Source organism: Octopus bimaculoides, chromosome 2 (assembly GCF_046866305.1).
Source record: "Octopus bimaculoides isolate indiv1 chromosome 2, ASM4686630v1, whole genome shotgun sequence".
Lineage (NCBI taxonomy): Eukaryota > Metazoa > Mollusca > Cephalopoda > Octopoda > Octopodidae > Octopus > Octopus bimaculoides.
Window position 1 is genome coordinate 111621023 of NC_142929.1, and position 23509 is coordinate 111644531.

The window sequence follows — 23509 nt, forward strand, 5'->3', positions numbered from 1 at the left end:
CTGCACTTCAGGCAAAAGAAAAGAGACACCGGTCTGTCTTCAGGCAGTCAACCACTCACCGATTCCAACCTACGGTGAACAGTCCCTAACACTGAACTTAGGACTACGCCCCACCTTCCAGTGAGTATTCGTCATCGCTAAACTGCCGACCCCTATCTTAGGAGCCGATTTCCTTCATCGTTTCGGTCCTCTGGAAGATATCAAGTACAGAAGACTTGTCAACAGCACCACTCAGCTCACTGTGCGCGGTATAACCGCTTGTATGGCCACAATCAGCCCAATCATTTTGCAAACAACAACAAACCGTCACAGTGCTATCCTTAAAGAATACCCGGACGTCGCTCGACCAATATTCCATAGTCAGCCTATCAAGCATGAAGTCACCCGTCACATCAAGACCCGCGGTCCATCTGCTGCTGCACGACCCCGAAGGTTACCACCAGATCGTTTCAAGGCCGTCAAGCGAGAATTCCAGCACATGCTTGACCTCGGAATCATCCGCCCGTCCAGCAGCAACTGGTCCTCGCCAATACACTGCGTTCCAAAGAAGTCATCAACCGATTGGCGAGTTTGCGGTGATTATCGATCACTAAATAACTGCACTGTACCTGATGCATATCCTGTCCCACATCTACAGGACTTTTCTAGCTCGCTGCATGGAGATAGACCTTTTGTGCGAGCTTACAATCAAATCCCTGTAGAACCTGCAGATATTCCGAAGACAGCAGTCACGACAACATTCGGAATGTTTGAATTCTTGCGTATGCCTTTCGGTTTACGCAACGCAGCACAGACGTTCCAACGTTTTATAGATACAGTTACCAGAGGTTTTCCTTTCGTCTATGCATACATAGACGACGTACTCGTAGCCAGTAGCTCAGACGAAGAGCATGATCAACACCAGCATCTGCTATTCCAACGCCTGCGCGAATGTGGTATTGTTATCAACCCCAGCAAGTATTCGTTCGGAGTTGCGTCCCTTCATTTTCTCGAGCACATCGTTCGATAATGATGACATTCGCCCACTTCCCGAGAAAGTCAATGCCATCGTGGATTTTCCACCACCCACATCTCTCCGCAAATTGCGGGAATTTCTTGGCTTGGTGAATTTCTACCGCAGATTTTTACCCCACTGTGCAGAGACAGCCCAACCGCTCATAGATTGTCTTTATAGACACACGATTGTCTTCATCCAGAAAATTACGAATTCTCTCAACCAGCTCAGATGTTTTGACGTCTTTTTCCTTCCTACACTTATCTTTCACCTCCTCTCTGTCGTCCTTGAACCTCTTGTACCGGTAAAAAAGGTTGATTCATAAGCAGTCTGGACCTTTACACAAGTTTCTGCTGCATTCTCCCCAATTTAACACAAAACCTTATTGCATAGTGAGCTTCCAAACGTCCCGGCTGCATTCTGCAAATTAGTCAGCAGTGTTTAGTAAGGTGTGTTCGAAGTGTTGTTACAGCTGTTACCTTTAATTTGGAATAACAAAAGCTGACGGGTCATCTTATTAGATGTACAGTAATGATATACTAAAATTACAATAATCTAGGACGTTTATAATTGCCTCTCCTAAAAAGTATCAAAAATTTTGGAATGCACCTCGTAGTTGACAGTTTTTTTTATTATTTCAGTATCCTAATCGGCAGTGAGGTGGTTGTTCCACATAATCATCGTCATCATTTTACGTTTGCTTTTTTATGTTGGCATGGATGAACAGATCTCAAAACAACTCTCCATACAACATTGACATCATCCTCTGAGACATACAGAAAGAGGAAAAACAACTAATTTTGTTGTATATACATATCCTATTGTGTGTACTGTGCATTTGAACGCACCACCAGTACTACAGAAGTTGTGAAGTAAAGGGTACTCTTTACCTTGTTTAAACTTACTACCCTCCTAATTGAGAAACATGTGACATGGTTTGCCAAGTTAATATGTGGAAAGCTTAGTTGTCTGAGTTAAGACAGAGTGAAAATATTCAGACAATTATTATTTTCATGTGGGTTTCTCTCTTTCTGAAAGGTAGACTGTTTGATGTTTACATACAAAGTGTGATATTGCATGGTAACGAGAGTTAAACACTAAATTTGGAAAATATGCAAAGGTTGTAAAGGATTGCAGCAAGTATGTTCTGGTATGCATGAATGCCAGAGTATCTCTGCTAATTAGCATATAAATGGCAAACTAGTACAATGTTTTCAGTTACCTTAAATCAAATACATTCCTTTTTATAAAATATTTTTATGTACTTCTTTATCTTAGCATTCATCATTATCTGGTAATTGTTATTTGCTTTGAGAGTGGAGAACACCACTCCGACTTGTTACAGACAATCTCTAATTATTTGCTAACTTTAAGGACCCCGATTATTATAAATGAATAGTCAGTCCTAAATTTCTTCCCTGGAAGCCTCTCATTCATATAGTGGAAAGCAACATAGCTCAATAAAACAGATAATTACAACTTAGACATTGGTTTTTAAAGGAAATAAATTTGAACCATAGACAAAAAGAAAACAGTTCTCCAACTCTCCTCAACCAATTAACCCATTATTTATCTCAAGAAAATCTCAACGGTACTTTATTTACAAAGAATTTAAAGTGAAACTTACAGATTTGACTGACCCTATATTCAGCTTCCCACTTTTACACTCTTGATAAAGCTAGAGCATCATCCCTTAATAAAGCAATCCAGTCAAAGTGAATGTCATTGTGGGCTAAAGCATTTTTCTGCTGGTACTTGATAACACTGCAATGTCAAGAAAGAAAACTTGCAGAATTAATACGAGGGTCCACTGAAAGGTTCAGAGACTGGCCAAGATACTTCGATTGAATGTGACCAAATAAGTTTTATTTTTCAATATAGTCCTCCTTGCAGTCCACACATTTCTTCCATCAGTGTTGCAGTGCTTGGATCCCATTGGTGAAGAAGCTTTCATCCTGTTAATCTAAAAAGTCATCAACAGCAGATAAGACATCACCATCACTACAATATTGCTTCCCAGCCAAGTGTTTTTTCATGTTTGGGAACTGGTAATAGTCAGACAGAGCCAAATCAAAAGAATAAGGAGGGTGATTAACCAGTTAAAACCACAGTCACACATAGCAACCATTGAAACCAATGACATGTGATCCTTTTCAAGATAGTCAATAAGCACAATGCTTTTTGCATCTCCAAAAACTGAAACCGCCACCTTCTCTGCAGATGGAATGATCTTGGCCTTTTTGGAGCAGGTGAGGAGTGTTTCTACTGTATGGATTGCTTCTGGATCAAAGTGATGAACTCAACACTTGTCCTGGGTTAGAAAACATTCAAAGAAACCAGCTGGATCCACCTCAAACAATGTCAGATTTTTCCCCGTGATGTGATCAGTCTAGTGCACTTTCATCAGGTGTGAGAAGACATGACACCTACAAAGCAGAAACCCTCACCATGCCAAGTTCATTGTGCAGAATATTCTCAACTCTCTCATGGGATATTTTAATAGCATTGTCTATTTGGTTTATAGTCAATTGCCTGTCATCCTTCATCATGTGGTGAACACAATCAATATTCTTCTCAGTGGTAGCAGTTGCAGGACATCCAGACCTTGGATCATGTTCAAGACTCTCCATTCCCCTCCTACATTCAGCTGCCAACTTTTACACTCTTGATAAAGCTAGAGCATCATCCCTTAATAAAGCAATCCGGTCATCATGAATGTCATTGTGGGCTAAAGCATTTTTCTATTGGTACTTGATAACACTGCAATGCCAAATTTTGTCCATTTTCAAGAGAAGTTACTAATAATTACTTTTGAAGTCTTCTTTGAGCATCATTTTAACTGGAGAGAAATAATACTGTTATTAATAAGAAGAGTCGAAATTAATGCATGCAAAATTTCACAGTTCTAGCACCACTCCATAGTCAGTCTACGAACATTTCAGCCCACCCTCATAATGAGACAAGAAAGCAATAGAGCTACACAAATATAACCTACAACTTCAAGAATGTTTCATAGTCCCAAAACTTTCCGGAGATGAACTAAATTAATAAGTAAATGTCTCAAAATCTACGAAAATGTACTACAAAGAAATTCAGAAAGAATGTTTTAAAAAAATGCAAAACTTATGACATTAGCACAAATTACTGTGAAAACTTTCAGTAGAGCTTTTTTATTCATTAAAACAAAATGAAATCTATTTAAAATATATATGATCATAGTAACATAGAATACATGTATATCTATAGATTTTAGAATATTAGAAACTGAAAAAATATGTTAAAGCATAAGATAAATCATGCTTATACTTTTGGAGTCCAACTATATTAATTTCAAGATTTTTAACATCTATGATGAGGACATAATCTTCTCAAATACTGACAAAAATTATCTTTATAGAAACTGTGATCTCTTGCCACTTTTTGCTGTTATTTATAAGGTTGTGGTCTTTTAAAAAAGAAATGAAAGATGTATAGAACCCCAATAGTGTTAAAGAATTCATAAATTTTCACAAGAGTCTCAGCCATTGTGACAATGTAGAGATTGAAGTGATATTGAAAATACATTTAGTGATTATCCATTGGTATTTTATGAAACTCTATTGCATTCAAAAAAGCTTCTAAGAATTATATAATGCTTCCCCTTTAATCTTACAAATAATAAGAATGTCATAGGTGCAGTTTGATAAATGGTTAAGAAGGTCACTTCACAACTGTGGGGTGCCAGATTCAATCCCACTGCTGGGCATCTTATGCAAACCTCATTTTCTATAGCCTCAGGCCTACCTATACCTTTTGGTGAAGGAAATTGGGTGGATTGTACAAAAAATGTATGGCCTTGTCACATACTGATTGTGCCCAAGAATTCCATTAAGGATACACATGTCTGTGGAATGCTCAGCTACTTATTCATAAATTTAGGTGCAAATAATTCAGTTGATTGAACAACTGAATCCTTATGATCAACCAATAGAGACTCGTTTTGTTACCTAAGTTTAAATATTCTCTCACAAATATTCTATTTACTTTTTTATACACATACACAGAGAAATTTGACATAACCTCCAAATGCAGTAAAAATTATCTTTTTCAAAGTGAAGTCAAAGAAATTAGGTGCTTTATAAATGAAGACACTATTTTATCTGGTTAAGAAATTCCATTAATAAAATCTGAAGCATTTATTTGATCTATTGATTGATATTACAAAATGATAGTGGAGATTTACTTCCATACATTGATATGGGGAATAGCATTGTCTACTATATGATAATATCAGGTGAGTGTTTTTGAAATTTCTTTCAATGGCTGTTTTTGAGGCAGAATATTCAACCAATAATGACATGTAATTGAACATTTGTTATGTTACATTGAACTAAATTAAGAAATCTTATTGTCATATTTACATAACTATAATCAATGTTTAAAACACTGAACTACTTGAAGGTTTAATTTGGAGTTTTAGTTTAGCAATAAAGACTCATAATAAACTTTTACCCGAGAATTATTTTTTATTGTTAGCTTGGTTTGGAAGGATCTGTGTCCATGGCCTTTGCAGATACTCTAACACTGGTGGGATTTATACAATTAATTTCTTCTTGAATAGCTGCAAGTTGACAGCTGCAGGGAAAACATAAACATGAAGGGAATTCTATAGGGCTAATATCATCAGGAAGAAGGAATGAGCACAGTGATTAATTCAAGGGTTGGGGTAACAATATACATTATATGAGGAACAGACAAGTGAGTTGAGAGTACCTGAATGGAAAAAGACAAGAAACCAGCCATCTTTGAAGAGCAGGGACCACTGTAGAAGATGCAGTGTAGAAAAGAAACAGCCAATTAGTCAAACAACTTTATTTTGGATGCTGTTCAAGATATTTGTATGTATAGCAGTACTATCTCAGTTTAGTACATTTAAGTAAATACAGCGGATCAAGACAGCAAATGAATTGGTAAAATATCAGCAGCATTCAAGCATATGTAAAAAATTTGGTGAAACAGAAAGATTTATGACTCAGTATTGTTTTTTAAATCCATTGTACTATCAACATTATTGTAAGGATTTAAAACATGGTATCTCTAAGTGGTTGCTAAATCTGCTAGAAATACCAGCTAAATTTCTCTCAAACCACACCCAGCTGTCTTTAAGAAAAAAAAAAGAAAGAAAAGAGGAATATGAATTATGTACTTCTAAATGTTCAAAAAAGCATCATATTTTAATGACTGGAATACTTGATCATAGGCCTATCAGAAATGACCTGGAGCTAATTAATAACAACCATGAACATGACACACCAGACTCCAAGAGAACATGAGATAAAGGTAATAAACAACTAAGATCTTTCACTTTCTGCCTACCAAACCTACTCAAAAGGGTTTGGTTGGTCCAGGGCTATAGTGTAAGGCACTTGCCCAAGGTGCCATGCAGCATGTGACCCCAAAACCACATGACTGGAAAGCAAACTTTTTAACCACATGTATCAAGATCTAGAATCTACAATGTTTAGGTTTAGATAAGTTGTAGATAGAAAGAAGTTTTATTAAACAATACCTTGTTATAAATTTTACATTTTTAATGGTGAATAAGTCTTCAAAAAAATTTATTTTGACAGTCCAGAAAATACCACTCAACAAATATTAAAGATACAAGATTTTAATTAAAATACATTTCTTATTTACATACCTGAAAATATTTTGCTACAAATTTTCTACTGATAAGATTTTACATAATTTCTCAGTAATTAGTTTTATATCTGTTCGACAAACCATCTCAATATCTTTCTCTTCTAAATATTTGCTTATGGCTTTTGAATGAAAATGACTTTCCATAAATTTCACATGTATAAGATTTGATCCCTGTAGTTTTCCTGTCAAGTTTAATGAGATTGCATCTGTATAAAAAAAAATTGTAATGATAAATAACAACAAATAAATCTTTCTCCAGTTTGTATTCACTCCACACTCAGCAAATTGGCAGAAACAGCATCTGATAAAATATCATTGTATTTTTCTAGGGTTTTCTACATTCTGAGTTCAAGTCCTGCTAAGACCAGGTTTGCCTTTCAACCTTTTAGGGTCAATATATATAGCAGACTGGAACAAGCATCAAATATGATGTGATGCTGTATTTTGTTATGCTCATTGCATAATGAAATGAAATTACATCATGACCTTCTTGGACATAAGACTCAATCCATCACCCAGTTTAATACTAGCACCTGGTCCTTGAGTACTTTTAGTATAATCCACTTTGTTATGAGTCTATTAGTCTCAGAGTCCATGAAAAGAGTCATAGTCCTTGTCCTTCCTACTGATAAAGCAATAAAAATATGCCAAATGATTCTCCACATATTTCATATAGTTTTTTTTTTTTTTACTAGTGTCTAATCATTTGGATTTTGTAAATATTTGAATAAAAATACTTATTATTTTAGTAGATATTTACAGAGACTCAAATAAACTCCCATTTTTAGAGAACATATGAAACCTGATGAAAATTCACATAGACCCATTTCTAACATATTTTATCACATTCTCTAATGTGTACCTGTTAGTAGGTGTTTAGATTTTCAAAAGGATTCCTCACATCAGTGAAAAGGCTTTCCCTCAGTGTGTATTCGTTCATGTCTTTTTAAGAGACTGTTAGTGATGAATGATTTTTCACATATTTCACAGCTATGGTGTTTGTCTCCTGTGTGTATTCGTTCATGTCTGTTTAAATCACTATTATTAACAAAAGATTTCCCACATATTTCACAACAGTATGGTTTTTCTCCAGTGTGTCTACGTTTGTGAACTAGAAGACTAGAACTAACAGAGAATGATTTATCGCATATATCACAGTGGTATGGTTTTTCTCCTGTATGTGCTCGTTTGTGAATTGTAAGATGAGAGTTTTCAACGAAAGATTTTCCACATATCTCACAGTGAAATGGGTTTTCTCCAGTATGTATCCTTTTGTGAACAACAAGACTCGAATTAACAGAGAATGATTTTCCACATATTTCACAGTGATAGGGTTTCTCTCCAGTGTGTGCTCGTTTGTGAATAATAACATTTGAATGTTTAATGAAAGACTTTCCACAGATATCACAGTGATATGGTTTTTCTCCAGTGTGTATTCTACTGTGTGTTGTTAAATTACTGTTGGAAACAAAAGATTTCCCACATATTTCACAACAATATGGTTTTTCTCCAGTATGACTTCGTATGTGGATCGTTAACCTAGAGTTTTCTATGAAAGATAGCCCACATATTTCACAATGAAACAGATTCTGACCAGTGTGTATTCTTTTATGTGTTGTTAAATTACTATTAGAAACAAAAGATTTTCCACATATTTCACAATGATAGGGTTTTTCCCCAGTGTGTATTCGTTTATGTCTTGTTAAATTACTGCTGAAGACAAAAGATTTTCCACAGATTTCACAGTAGTATGGTCTTTCCCCAGTGTGTATTCTTTTGTGTATTATTAAATTAGTATTTGAGACAAAATATTTTCCACAGATTTCACAATGATAAGCTTTTTCTCCAGTGTGCACTATTTTGTGTGTTTTTAAGTGATCGTTTGACGTAAAAGACTTCCCACATATTTCACAGTGAAATGGTTTTTCTCCAGTATGTATTCTTTTGTGAGTTGTTAGATTACCATTTGTGACAAATGATTTACCACATATCTCACAGCAAAATGGTTTTTCTCCAGTATGAATTCTGCTATGTGTTCTCAGCTGATTGTTGGAGACAAAGGATTTACCACATATTTCACAGCAATACGGTTTAGTGTGAATTCTTTGGTGGATAGCAAGCTTAGAACTTTTAATGAAAGATTTCCTGCATATTTCACAGTGAAACAGGTTTTCTCCTGTGTGTAACCTGTTATGAGATTTTAAGTGAGCATTAAAGACAAAAGATTTCCCACATATTTCACAGTGATATGGTTTTTCTCCAGTGTGTATCCTTTTATGGATGGTAAGTTGTGAATTTTTAAAGAATAATTTCCCACATACTTCACAATGAAACAGGCTTTCTCTAGAATGTATTCTCTGGTGTGCTTTTAACTGACCATTAGTAATAAAGGATTTCCCACATATTTCACAGTGATAAGCTTTTTCTCCAGTGTGTCTACGTACATGGACAACAAGATTCGAATTGTTACTAAAAGATTTACCACATGTCTCACAATGAAACGGTTTTTCTCCAGTGTGTATTATTTTGTGACTTGTTAAATTACTGTTAGAGATAAAAGATTTCCCACATATTGCACAATGAAATGGTTTTTCTCCTGTGTGACTACGCTTGTGAACAATAAAATGTGAATTTTTCGTGAAAGATTTTCCACATATTTGACAGTGAAACGGGTTTTGCCCAGTGTGCATTCTTTTGTCTTGTTAAAATACCGTTGAAGACAAAAGAATTTCCATATTTAAGTCGGATTTTTTTTCAATTGTGTATTTGTTCCTACGTGAAGACAAATGTTTTGAAAGTCTTTCTACAGAGAAGGACAACAATGTTCAGAAATATTCAGAATATTCAGAAATCTGTCAACGTAAAGGTCTCACAACTGCATATTCTTGTAAATGAGTCAGTATTAAAAACAGTCATGTTATTATCAAAGTGATTAACAACTTCCATATCAATTATCGAAAAATTATTGAAATTAGAGGAATGTCTGTGAGTATAAATCTATTATGGTTCAGTTCCTTGTTTCGGATATCATAAGCTTTATATTTATTTATACGCGTGTAAATTATTCTTTTTACTACAAGAATGTTTTTGATTGGATCCCCTTTTGTTCACAAAAAAAGACTTCTACGTTAAGAATGTGTTGGAATATGGTTGATGAGGATACACCAAAGGAATTGGTCCGAATAGAAACAAAAAAAAAAAGAGAGAGCAAAAACGAAAAACTGAGAAAAGTGATACGAGTTGAATGAAAAACAAATTCATGAAAAAAGTAAAATAAAATTTTAAAGAACTGAAACGGAGCCGATGAAATGTTTTGAGTTTCTGTTTATGCGCTGCTATGTATAAGCGCTGCAACATACATACCCGTGTGTGATTGCAGAGGTGTATACTATGTAATAACCAGATTTCAGGGTGTGTTATTGTCTTAAAGTAAAAAAAAAAAGAAGTCTCCACACTACAAGGCAAATTTCGATATTTCAATTTCCTTTAAACCCTTTTTTAGAGAGATTCATAAATAATAGTGTTAATATTGTTTTGTTATTATTATCTCTATTTGTGTTGTAATTCGCATGGGATTTCTAATTGACATTAAATCAGACTGCGCATGCGCAAACATTAAATCAAGTCGAATCGTCAAATAAAGTTTTAAATAATTTTTGGTATTTTTAACTAATATTTGGTTTATGTTATTTTCTTCTGCTAAATGTTAAAATGTTTAAAATTTTATTTGCTCGTCGTAGCGGCGCACTAGCAGAAACTCAATACATTTCATCATTGCATTTCACGTCTCAGCTTTAGTTTTTTGTATTCGACATGTGTGAATCAGACCGTCTTCGGATAAACGTTATAAAATTGCTGATATCTTTGACAGATTCCGTTTCGTTTGAATGGCACCGATGATATATACGTTAAAGGTTACTTTCAACTGTACTCAACCTATGGTAAATGAAAAAGCACCGCCTGGCAAAATAACTGTCATGAACAACGAGGGGGGGTTTATGAAATCGCTCGACCTACTACGTAGAGCAGCGAAACCCACCTCAAAATCACAGCCTTCAGTTTTTAAAAAAAAACAGTCGTTTTAGATATACAAAAAAAACGGATAGTCACGATTAGAATGTCATTGATGTTAGATAACTGAAATTCATGTGTAATTACAGACGGTATTCAACAACATTCAACAAGAGAATTCCGCAGTACTTTTAGGACAACCAAACACCTTCATGGGCATTACCTGACACCTCGGTAAGGCGGGCTACCAACGATGACAAGAACTTCACTGTTAGCGACCCAGCCCCTCCGAACATCTCAAACGAACATCACAGGCTGGAAGAAATGGTTCACTGATAAGTTCCGATACTTAAGGATTTTGTTCCATTCGGTTACGGAAGCAGTGGCTCTCCCATTTACAGCAGCATCCAGGATGTGGGAGGGAGCAAAGGAATCACAGACTGTGATGTCCCAGGTGAGACACCTACTTCTTACCCAGGGACAAAGGGTAAGACCGTCTGGTTTCTTCCCATCATTGAGCTCCGCATCTCCATTGCATTCAGAGTGGAAGCTGACATCTGTTGGAGACTGAGATGTCGCTGTGACAGGTCCCTCGACTCCACAAACCTCCATCGTTTGTCTTGCCGCCTAAATGCTGGTCGTTTTTTATTTCTTTACTGTCCACAAGGGGCTACACACAGAGGGGACAAACAAGGACAGACAAACGGATTAAGCCGATTATATCGACCTCAGTGCGTAACTGGTAATTATTTAATCGACCCCGAAAGGATAAAAGCAAAGTCGACCTCGGCGGAATTTGAACTCAGAACGTAGCGGCAGACGAAATACCGCTAAACATTTCGCCCGGCGTGCTAACGTTTCTTATTTCTTTATTGCCCACAAGGGGCTAAACATAGAGGGGACAAACAAGGACAAAGGGATTAAGTCGATTACATCGATCCCAGTGCGTAACTGGTACTTAATTTATGGACCCCGAAAGGATGAAAGTCAAAGTCGATCTCGGCGGAATTTGAACTCAGAACGTAACGGCAGACGAAATACCGCTAAGCACTTCGCCCGGCGTGCTAACGTTTCTGCCAGCTCGCCGCTGGTCGTTTCGCTCGTCACACTGAGCTAAACTTAATCATTAAGTAGGCCCTTGCTCTGGTTAATATCCTCGGTTCTGGAGTTGTCAGGATTATCAAGAAGTGATGGGAAGAAACCAGTTGGCCTTACCTAAGAGGTAGGTGTCTCATCTGTAACTCCTTTGCTCCCTTCCACATCCTGGATGCTGCTATAAATGGGAGGGTCACTACTTCCGAAGCCGAACGGAACGAAATCTTTAAGTATCGGGAATTATCATTGAACCATTTCTTCCAGCTAGTGACGTTTGGAGGGGCTGGGCCGCTAACAGTGAAGTTCTTGACATCGTTGGCGGCTCGCCTTATCGAAGCGTCAGGTGATGCCCGTGTGGGTGCTTGGTTGTTCCAACGCCTTAGCCTCGCCATCGCCTGTGGTAATGCAGCGAACGTGTTGGGTTAATTCAGTAGGTTCCGTTGAACCTTGTGGTGTGCAACCAGCTGGGGCACTTGGTGTTGAATTGACGGTTTTTTTTTTCTTTCTTTCTTCCTCTTCCTTTCTTTGCTCATTGTTTTTCTTTTACTTGTTTCAGTCATTTGACTGGAGCACCGCCTTTAGTCGAACAAATCGACCCCATGACTTATTCTTTGTAAGCTCAGTATAAATACTATCGGTCTCTTTGCCGAACCGCTAAGTTACAGGGACATAAACACACCAACATCGGTTGTCAAGCGATGGTGGGGGACTACCACAGACACACAAACATGCACACACACACACACACATATATATATATATATACACGACGGGCTTCTTTCCGTTACTGTCTACCAAATCCACTAACAAAGCTTTGGTCGGCCTGAGGCTATAGTAGAAGACACTTGCCCAAGGTGCTACTTACCACACACCCACTCATTTTTTCTTTGGGTTTTTTTGTTTGTTTGTTTTTTCATTTTAATGTGGTTTTGTACTTTATATGAAACACATACATACATGTTGTTATATAGGCAATAAAATAATTAATGACTTTCAAGACATGGAAAACACGCTGGGGTGCTCTTCATGGTGCAAAGAGGAGTGAATATAAGCATTTCATGAAATACGTGTTTTACTGGAGTACTAATGAATTTTTAAAGACCTTGTCAAGGACCCGTCTAGTACCACTTCATACCATTGAGCTAAACAACAAAAGCTACAAAAATTTTCCGCACAATTTAATATAAAAACGCTGTTGCATCACATAAATCCCCTTTGCCGAAACAAGTTGGCTGCACCACAGTCGTCAAGGGGATTCTTTCGTGGCTGTCAAACAAGCAAGTACCTAAAGAATCACTGGAAAATTCTTTTTTGGATTTCTGGAATATCTCGAATCACGCATATAAAGCTGTATATAACAGCAAATAAATATTGGGTTGGAAAATTGTTTCGAACAGAAACAGTCGAAGCTTGCCTGTGGGACTCGAACCCATAAACCCTGCAGACATGACAGGCGTTCTACTATGTCTATAGGAGATGTGGGCTCGAGTCCCCACGGCTGCCTTCGATTTTTTCTGTCCGAAGCAGTTTTTCAACCCAATATTTACATGCTGTGGAGACGCAATGGCCCAGTCGATAGGGCAGCGGACTCGCGGTCATAGGATCGCGGTTTCGATTCCCAGACCGGGCGTTGTGAGTGTTTATTGAGCGAAAACACCTAAATCTCCACGAGGCTCCGGCAGGGGATGGTGGCGAACCCTGCTGTACTCTTTCACCACAACTTTCTCTCACTTTTACTTCTTGTTCCTGTTGTCCCTGTAATTCAAAGGGTCAGCCTTGTCACACTGTGCCACGCTGAACATCTCCGAGAACTACGTTAAGCGTACACGTGTCTGTGGAGTGCTCAGCCACTTGCACGTTAATTTCACGAGCAGGCTGTTCCGTTGATCGGATCAACTGGAACCCCCGACGTCGTAAGTGACGGAGTGCCAACAACAACAACAATTTACATGCTAATATCTATAGCTCTATGTGTGTACTTCGAAATATTCCAAAAAAGAATCTGTGTGTGTGTTGAAATACATTGATGTTGGAATTGTTGTTTAACGTCAGGTAAGCTCTGATTGGACATACCACTGACTAAAGGCTTTCCATCCGTGACCATATTGTGTGGTGAGATGTGAGGGATATTTGGCTTCTATTTCTAGCTGATCGAGTCGTTGTCTAGATGCTTTCTCAAGGGAGGTAATTCTAATTGCATGTTTTGGTTTGTCCCTGCGAGAAAGTTCGTGTGAATACCTTGCAGGTAACATCTTTTCACAATTAGAATATTTCAAGAACATAACGTAACAGAATCACAGGATGCTAATGACCTTAATGTGTTTTAAACAATTCAGAATTATTTTAATATTATTTCATGTACCGCATATGTTCAGAACTTTCATCATAAACTTCATTCTTTTTCTCGGAGACGTCTTGTCCAAAACACCATCCTTCATTTCATTTCACTGAACAACTTATAAATCTTTTGGTTTTCTTTTTCTGTGTTTCTTTCCATTCCGATTCTTACCGGAGGCAGACCAACATTAATGTCCCAATTCTGGTAACTACCTTTAATTATATCTGCCCCTTATTTTTCTTGTGTTATTTCACTAATTGTACACAATGAAAAAACTATACTAGCGTGATAGAACATTATGAAATTACTATTTTGAATAAATACCCAATCTTGATAATGAGTATATTTTATTCATTGTACTCATAACGATAATACATTATAATTTAATAGACCTATGTTTCTTTCTTCCATTAATTTCTATTCTTTTTAATGGTCTGCGCAACTAAACGAAATAGCTAATTGAATGCAGTAGGAACTTGATTCAAAATTTTCACTAGTATTAATGAAAGAAATATTGTCAATTTATTATGACGCAATTTTTGAAGACCTTACATCCTGTTAAATTAGCTTAATCTAGGTACGCCTCGCACGGTAACACTGAAATTCTAAGCAGATATGCAAGGTAAATAAAATTTGAGGTTTCTCCTTAATTCTGTCCTCGCTTTCATTGAAAATTATCCTTTACAATGTTCACAAAAAACGTTCTGCGTGACATGTGTATGAATAACTCACTGACATTGTCATGTTGCTATGTATATTAGCGGCAAATGCGGCTTCAATGAGTTCTTTCTTCAAAAGTTAGCGATAACTAAAAATTTCTTTCTTTCAAAGAACTCTCGTTGATATCTTTACCGTATAAGAGTCTTTCAGAGACGAAGGGGAACTAGTTTGATGCATTAAATACAACTTTACACCGGTACGATACAGCTGGAGAGAAATAATCGGGACCTTCACTTAGTTATTTTGATTCTCTCTCTCTCTCTATCCGAAGTGGATAAAAGTATGATGAAATAATGTTTATGACAAAATGCTAGTTTTATAGAGGAAAGGAATAGGATCTTCAAGTACTCATACCTTTCCCAACGGCATAAACATAAAAGAAGTTTCAGCCGGGAATTGAATTAGTTAATCAGCATACTGGCAGATTACCTCTTGCTCTATGTCGTTCACCTACGTCGACTCCAGTGATCAACTGGTATTTATTTTATCGATCCTGAAAGGATAAGTCAAACTAGGCGGAATTTGAACTCAGAATCTAAAGCATTTTGCCCAGCATGCTTACGATTCTGTTAGCTCGCCGCCTTATGATTGATGAAATATTAGTAAGCAAAAATTCATTCTAAAGTTTTTTACGTTGTGTCACCATGTTTAAAACAAACAACAGTACTGACATTTTGTCGTATATAACCTTCATTAATTGTATTAATATTTTTCCGTCTTATATTTCCGGTTTCTTTGCTTTTCTCTATTGTCTTCTGAATTTGTACTTATATAGCTGTTTCAATCAACTTCATAGCTATTCAAAAGTAAACGTCCTATAATATATATATTCGGTTTATCCCCTTTAGGAGACAAACCAAATATACCTACTCCATTTGTAACATTTTGTTACATGCAGATTACTTAGAAACAAATGACAGCCACCTTGTTATCATGATTGGTGATTTTAATGGCCATGTTGGGTACTTCAGCAGACTTGGAGGCTATGTATATGGTACATGAAATGAGGAAGGATCAAGGTTCGCAGAGTTCTGTTGTGCAAATAATGCGATCACTTATCAATCAAGTGAATACATATGCCAGATATACTTCATACTCATAAGGAAATAGAATTTGCAGCTGGTTATGACTAATATGTCCTTCCTTGGTGAAAAATGTACTACTCCAACATAGATTAGAGATTGTTGGTAAACTCAAAATCAAAACTAGAGACTCAGAGACTAGACAACGTGGTGAAGAAAAGTATGAGAGCTGAAAGATCTCTCAGCCAGATATAGTACTAGATGATACATCTGACAAGGAGGGAGAGATAAAGGTTTATAGCATAAAGGACAGGTGAGAGTTCTACAAGACAACATGTTGTGAGCAACTGACCAGATTTGTGTAAGATTTGATCAGATCAGAAAAAGTTCCCAAGCAGATGGAAGAGGGCATTGTGGCAAGTGTTAAGGTAGAAAAAGCTACAAAAGCTAAAAAAAAAATAGGCATGGAAATGCTGGAAGCAGAAACCTTATCAGGTAATAAAAAGAGAAGCTTGATGTCAGATATGCATAGCAAGGCAAGAAGCTGAAAATATAAGGTTTGTCAATATTCTGCAATGGAGGAATCACATGTATGGGTTCTGGAGTGCAAACTAAGATCTCATTGGAGAATAGTGCAAATGGAATGATGGCAGTGCACTTACCTTCAGTGATGCTGAGAAGAAAGAGATATGAAAATGTTACTCCAAGAGATGAATTTGTCCAAGTAGACCTAACTGAAGGGTCAGCTATTGAAATTGAGAGCTATATTGTTGAAGACATGATTAAGGATATTAAGGCATGGAAAGCTGCTGTACAACCAGGGATAGTCACTGAAATGCAAAGATATGTGGCAAAGTAAGATGCACTAATCATGATAGAACCTGATTATCAGGTCAACCATGATAAAATATACCAGAGGTCAAAGGCATTCTATCCATGTCTATTCTGCTTTCTTCCTATGCACAGCAAACCCTAAATCATATTATCCAATGTATTCTTCATTAAGACAATAGGGTGTAATTTCAGAGAATACAGGGATATATATCAAATGATTGCCAGAAAAGAATTCCCATCAACTGCTACAGAGGCAATGTAGATACTGTAGAAAGAAAGAACAACAGGTAAACTAGGCTATGAGAGTAACAGAAAGAATTATAGTACAACTGATTAGGAAGAGAATTTAGGAAGATGCAGTTCAGATTTATGTGAGAACTGGGTACCACCAACACTCTGTTTTTAGTAAGACAGTTTCAGACAGAAGTTATGAAATAAGAATTAACTGCTCCACTTAGCATTCATAAACTACAAGAAGACATGTTACAGAGAGGTAGCAACTTTACCATGTTATATGAGCTACCTGTACACACATATTAACATCATTAAAAAGGAATACTACTGTGTCTACATACATTTATATTTATATATATATGTATGTATCCATTTGAAGTTTATGATTCATTCTGTTGCTACTGAGTTTCTTAGCTTTTTGAGTTTGTTGCCTGATCAGACATACACAAATTAAGAACTCAGTGTATCAACTGGATGAATCTTTAAGTTTGAATGACTTAACTCTACTAAATGTGTTGAGGACTTTTTATCCCATTTTTATTCTCAAACACACACATTATGTGTGTATAGTCAGAAATGTGTGTGTCATGGTTGAGACAAGAGTATTGAAAATCAACAGGACCTGCAAATAAATATTGAGTATGATCTGCTGGATATGCAGTGTCATCAAACATCTAGCACAAGTTAACCAAGTGTGCAGTTATGTATTAAATGAATCAACCTGTGTATGCAAAAATGGCAGTTGAAGTGGCATAGGCCATATGTTGTGAATGGTTGATGAGAGCTGGAATGAAATAGGCTCATGTACTAATAGTAGAATGTATCCAGAGGCAAAAAACTAAAGATGGACACAAGAAACTTGCAAAAATTTAAAAATCAACATGTTGACCCTTGCAGAAGAAATGACACTTAAATCTTCAATCAGTGCCAGCATAGAAAAACCAAAGTTAAAATATATACAGGGTTAGCCAAAAGTCACCCAACAGTAAATCAAAATTCCATAAATACTTAATATTCAATTTTATTTATTCATTCCAATTATGAATGTTTAATAATTGAATGCTGTGAATTAAAATCACCCTTTATTTAGATGCTTTTATTAAATTCATTCAGTTGTTAAACATAAATAAACCTTGGATTTACTGTCAGGTGACTTTGGGGCAACCCTGTATATTATATTTTTAAATGATTACCTTGTATTATTTCAGATTTAGTTCAATGTACACATGTCAGCCTCAAACCTACCAAAAAGTGAAGTTGACAGTCCTATTCCCTCAAATTCATCAAACAGCCACACATCTGGAAGTGAACAAGATCCTTCTCAAAAACCTGCTTCAAAATTGGAAACATCCACATCTGCAAAAGTTTCATTTGATTTAGATGTAAAGAAAGATGAAAAACCATCTAGTAAATTGTGCCGGGCATGTACAGATTTTAAAACCTGGATGAAAGCACAACCTGCAATAACTAAGGTAGGTGTATTATTTTTATAACTTGCTTAATATTTTTGTGTTTTTTAACACTGTGGGGAATAGCTCTTGGTTGATTTAGTTGCTATTTCTACCAAGTTGAGCAACTATATAGAAACTCCATTACTAGTTGAACTGTTTTTCTCTCAACTCATTTGTCCTCCATCATACATGCATTACTATTATTTATCCAGTGGAACATCTGGAAGCTTCATTTCTTTCTAACCATCACACACCTTTTGCATTCAGTGCATTATTTGTAGCACTGCATTTTGCATACAAGTATCATACAAGTTGTCTTTATTCAGAGAATAAAACCAATTGTTGCCATCAGAAATAATAGCTCCCTGGACTTTTCCACTCCATGCTTGTTCTGGCAATTATGCTTTTGGAACACTCACTACCATTGCTAATTAGATCACCTAGATTACTATTAATTAAGTCAACTACTCATAATCCTGGATATTTAAAGAAGTTCATCTTGCTTGTATTTTTACTCCTTCCTGTTCCTGTGCATCTGCCAAAATATGGAGCCTATTTTTCCTTCTGCTTATTTATGATCCATCACACTACACCTCTTGAGCATCCATTGTTTTATGTTGGATACATCGAATGGAATTCCTGCTTACTCCTTTTCTGTATATTAGGCATGGCCACTTTCCCAACAGCAGAATGATCCTGTTTTCTTTCCTCTAACTAAAATTTTAGTCTTTGCTAGATTTATTTTTAAAGCCTCTTGATTTTTGCTTAGTTTTGCTACCAAGTTTGAATTTTCATCTTTAAACCTTTATAAATATGTGTTTGTATCTGTATTTTGAAATTATTACAGGTAGAGAAAAAGCCTGTTGAATGTCCACTTGATAAAAATGAGTTAGGTAGTAACACATGGTCACTCCTTCATACAATGGCTGCTTATTATCCAGATAAACCAACACCACAACAGCAACAAGACATGCATTCATTTATAAATATTTTTGCAAAGTTTTATCCATGTGAATATTGTGCAGAACATCTAAGGGAAGAGTAAGTCTTGTTTGTTTATTTTTTATTACTATTTTTTTAACCATTTTCCTACTGTTTTTTCACACAAACCAATTATGGAACCTCTAAGGGATCGCTTGACTTGATAAAAATAGCAATAAAATATCCCTGAAAGGAACACATTGATTAACTGGAATGCCTTTAATCATAGGCCTGCTTAGTCAGTGCTGACTTTGGACTAAACAGCAATTGTTTTTTATTACAGTTTTGTGGAAATGTCTTGAGTAAATGTTGGTGTTTACATATTTCAAGGATCATTTGGCTTTTCTTCTGTTTCTGTAATTTTAAATAAAACCAAAGGAGCCCTTTGTAAATCACTTGAAATAACAGCCACATCATTCCCAGATCATGTGATTGTTTTTGAAAAAAAAAACAAGAATGCTTTGAATAAAGTAGTCCTAAATATTGTATATTTGAAAACAAGATCAGGTAGTCACAATTGTAATAGCATTGATTACATATGTCTACTAGATAAGTGCTGAGCAGAAACTAACTCTCCCCAAAATATCACTGTGTAACACGATTTTTGTCCTTGTGTAGCAACTGTTATTTCCTATTTGCTTACTCCTAGAAAGTATGAAAAATGGTTAATATTTCCTTCAAACTTTGCTTTCCTCAAACTTGTCTCCACTTTGGATAGTTAAAAGTAAGCTGAACTGTTGAGCTTATGATCCCCGTATTTATACTACCACCTATGGTGCCAGAACGTTCTAGAAATTCTTGAAACTTTTAAAAAATTTTACTCCAGCAACTCAGCAACTGTCTAAAATGCAATGGAAAATAGATCAGTTTCAAAACATTGACATCCAGGTCTCAAAAGCAAAGTTTGAAGGGAATAGTAATCATTTCCTTTGATTTCTAGATAGAAGCAAATAAGAAATAACACTTACTGGCCAAAGACAAAAAAAAAATTTTTTTAATTTTGTTACACAGTGTAATCTTATTCCTCTGTCTGCAGCAACCAGTCTGATTAGTAGACATTGTTTTGCAAGGATGGATTCCCATGGAACTGAATGTAGAATCTGGTTTTGATTCATGCATGAATGTCTTCTTTTCTTCTTGTTTAATTCTATTTGCATTTAGGATGCTTTCTAGGATTATACTAGACTTTAGTGTACATCTGTCCACTCAGTCTTAACACACAAGTTATTATTACTGTAAGTGGGGAGGTCATACTTGATTTATATTACATATGACAAAAGCCATGCTACATGGCAGTGAAACATGGGCTGTAACTGCTGAGGACATACGTAAGCTCGCAAGGAATGAAGCCAGTATGCTCCGTTGGATGTGTAATGTCAATGTGAATACCCGTCAGAGTGTAAGTATCTTGAGAGAAAAGCTGAACATTAGAAGCATCAGTTGTGGTGTGCAAGAGAGACGATTGCACTGGTATGGACACGTGGTGAGAATGGATGAGGATAGCTGCCTGAAAAAGTGCCACACCCTAACAGTTGAGGGAACCCGTGGAAGAAGTAGGCCCAGGAAGACCTGGGCTGAGGTGGTGAGGCAAGACCTTCGTACATTGGGCCTCACCGAGGCGATGACTACTGACCGAGACCTTTGGAAGTGTGCTGTGCGTGAGAAGACCCGGCAAGCCAAGTAAGATTGTTGCCAGTGCCCCTGGACTGGCTCTTGTGCGGGTGGCACATAAGATGCACCATTTTGAGCGTGGCCATTGCCAGTACCGCCTGACTGGCTCCCGTAGGATTTTCGAGCGAGATCGTTGCCAGTGCCCCTGGACTGGCTTGTGCAGGTGGCACATAAAAGACACCATTTCGAGCGTGGCCGTTGCCAGTATCGCCTGACTGGCCTTCGTGCAGGTGACACGTAAAAGCACCTACTACACTCTCTGAGTGGTTGGCGTTAGGAAGGGCATCCAGCTGTAGAAACTCTGCCAAATTTAGATTGGAGCCTGGTGTTGCCATCCGGTTTCACCAGTCCTCAGTCAAATCGTCCAACCCATGCTAGCATGGAAAGCGGACGTTAAACGATGATGATGATGATGATGATGATGAAGCTTACATTTACCAATCAATATTTAAACTTTGATTCTCATCATCTATACAATATGCAAAAAGGGATTGTGCACAGCCTACAGCATCAAGAAAGACTCATAAGTAGTAACATGCACACATATCAATATGAGATGATCAGCCTTAGAAAAACTAAGAACAAAGATATAAGAGTAAAAATGTACCTTCATCTGTCTACTTTACGTTAGATTCATGTTGGAAAAAATTAAGATAGTAAATATATTGCAGTGGATGTGAAATCAATAAATCTATTTACACTCTGGACAGGAAGATTTGTCAAGCAGGATTACAATAATAACAGAATGAGAACAATATGCCTTCCATGAATTGAATAAAGGGCTCAGTTCTAAATTTTGAGAACAAAACTGAATACAAGAAGCACTTGAAAGACATCAGAGCATACAATATCCAAAAAAATATTGTCTCCATAACAATCAAGATGAGGATACTAGTCCAAATATATGAATTTGAAAAAGAAGGGGAAAAGCAACTTCCAGTCTCTATAATTGAGTGCTTAGTAATCAGAGAATCTAATAATAAAAAAACACCCTTAATAATATGGACAAATGGATTTAAAAACAATATATTTTACTATCAGTGGGTGTACTAAATCTTCTAATTCATATTGATACAAAAATATATAGTACAAACCAGAACCTTAAGCACATTATGCAATAATATACACAATATTTTTACAACTTAATACCTTAACTACTCGAGTGGAACTTCTTTTAGTCTAGTAAACTGGAGCAAAGAGTTTTATGTGCATTCGCAGAGACGCAACACATTAACTGCAGTGAAGATTTGAAATTATAACCATGTAAGGCAATCCAGCACCTTGACATCTCAGCTGTTGTTGCCTCACCAAATCTTGCTCAATTTCTTTTAGTATGTGAATCCCTAATTAAAGCTATTAAATTGTATCTTTGCTGGTGTAGAATGAGGAAATACTGGCAAATTTATCTAACAAATCCTTTCACATACATAACTGTCTATTTATTATGTTCCATCATCGTTTAACGTCCACGTTAAATGATGATGATGATTGTGTTTTATACTAATATATCTTGTGAATTGACAAAACAATTAGGATATTAAAGTACTGTATTTCTCTTCTCTTTTTGTTTTTCAGTTTGAAAACTAACGCACCAGACACAAGTTCTCGCCACAATTTATCACAATGGTTTTGTCATACCCATAACCGAGTGAATCTCTTGCTTGGTAAACCACAGTTTGATTGTAGCAAAGTTGATGAGCGTTGGAAAGATGGATGGAAAGATGGCAGCTGTGATTAAACACTAAAATGACTTGTTAGACATCCATTAACTACCCACAAATTGCTGGTTGTTGATTAAATTTGTGATCAAAACAACAAACAAAACCTCATCCAATTTTGATACAGCCTTATTTGTTATTTGAAATTTATTTGCAATGTAAATTTTATAAATTAGATTGAGTATACTTAGGTGTGTGTATATGTATATATATGTTTATGAGGAGAGAGTGTGGAAGATAGAAAGTATACTTACTAGAATAATAAAATTATTTGATAACATTTTAATATTCTTCTTTTTATATTTCTGTGGTGATTCATCATAATCAAAATGCCGTCTGCTTCTCCATGTTATTCTACATACTATAGAATGATATTGAATCTCTAGTGAGCTAAGCATGGCTATGTGGTTAAGATGTTTCCTTCACACCACAAGGATCAGAGTTCATATTCACTGTGCAACACCTTTGGACAAGTGTCTTCTGCCATAACCTCAGATTGATCAATACTTTGTGGTAAAATTTGATAGACAGAAACTGTTCAGAAATCTGTTGTATAAATGTATATCTATCAGTAATTTATATCAGCAAATGATATAAACATTGGCAAAAAAAAAGTATGCTTCCTTGTCACTTATGTCTTTACACTTCATAAAAAGAAAACTACTACTGAACCAGTAAAAATTATATATATGTATTTTTACCATCCACATTCCAGATAGGTCTGTAATTTACCTCTCTGTATTTCTTTGTCATCTCAC

The 23509-nt window shown here is 36.3% G+C and overlaps 2 protein-coding genes across 9 annotated transcripts; one reads left to right on the forward strand and one right to left on the reverse strand.

The window, feature by feature from the left end:
- Window positions 1-6628: 6628 nt before the first annotated feature.
- Window positions 6629-9550, reverse strand: LOC106884308 (uncharacterized). Its single transcript, XM_014935622.3, has one exon. It carries the CDS (start codon window positions 9364-9366, stop codon window positions 7579-7581), a length of 1788 nt encoding a protein of 595 aa, XP_014791108.1. The 5' UTR covers window positions 9367-9550; the 3' UTR covers window positions 6629-7578.
- Window positions 9551-9556: 6 nt separating this feature from the next.
- LOC106884309 (FAD-linked sulfhydryl oxidase ALR) lies at window positions 9557-23037 on the forward strand. 8 transcript variants are annotated; one of them, XM_014935625.3, is made up of 4 exons: window positions 9557-9661; window positions 18139-18402; window positions 19229-19422; window positions 22609-23037. In XM_014935625.3, exons 2-4 carry the CDS (start codon window positions 18157-18159, stop codon window positions 22769-22771), a joined length of 603 nt encoding a protein of 200 aa, XP_014791111.1. In that variant the 5' UTR covers window positions 9557-9661; window positions 18139-18156; the 3' UTR covers window positions 22772-23037. The 8 variants fall into 8 exon arrangements, with proteins under 8 accessions (XP_014791111.1, XP_014791110.1, XP_014791116.1 ...); XM_014935624.3 differs by lacking the exon at window positions 9557-9661 and adding an exon at window positions 10640-14324; XM_014935630.3 differs by lacking the exon at window positions 9557-9661 and adding an exon at window positions 11787-11909.
- Window positions 23038-23509: the final 472 nt, after the last annotated feature.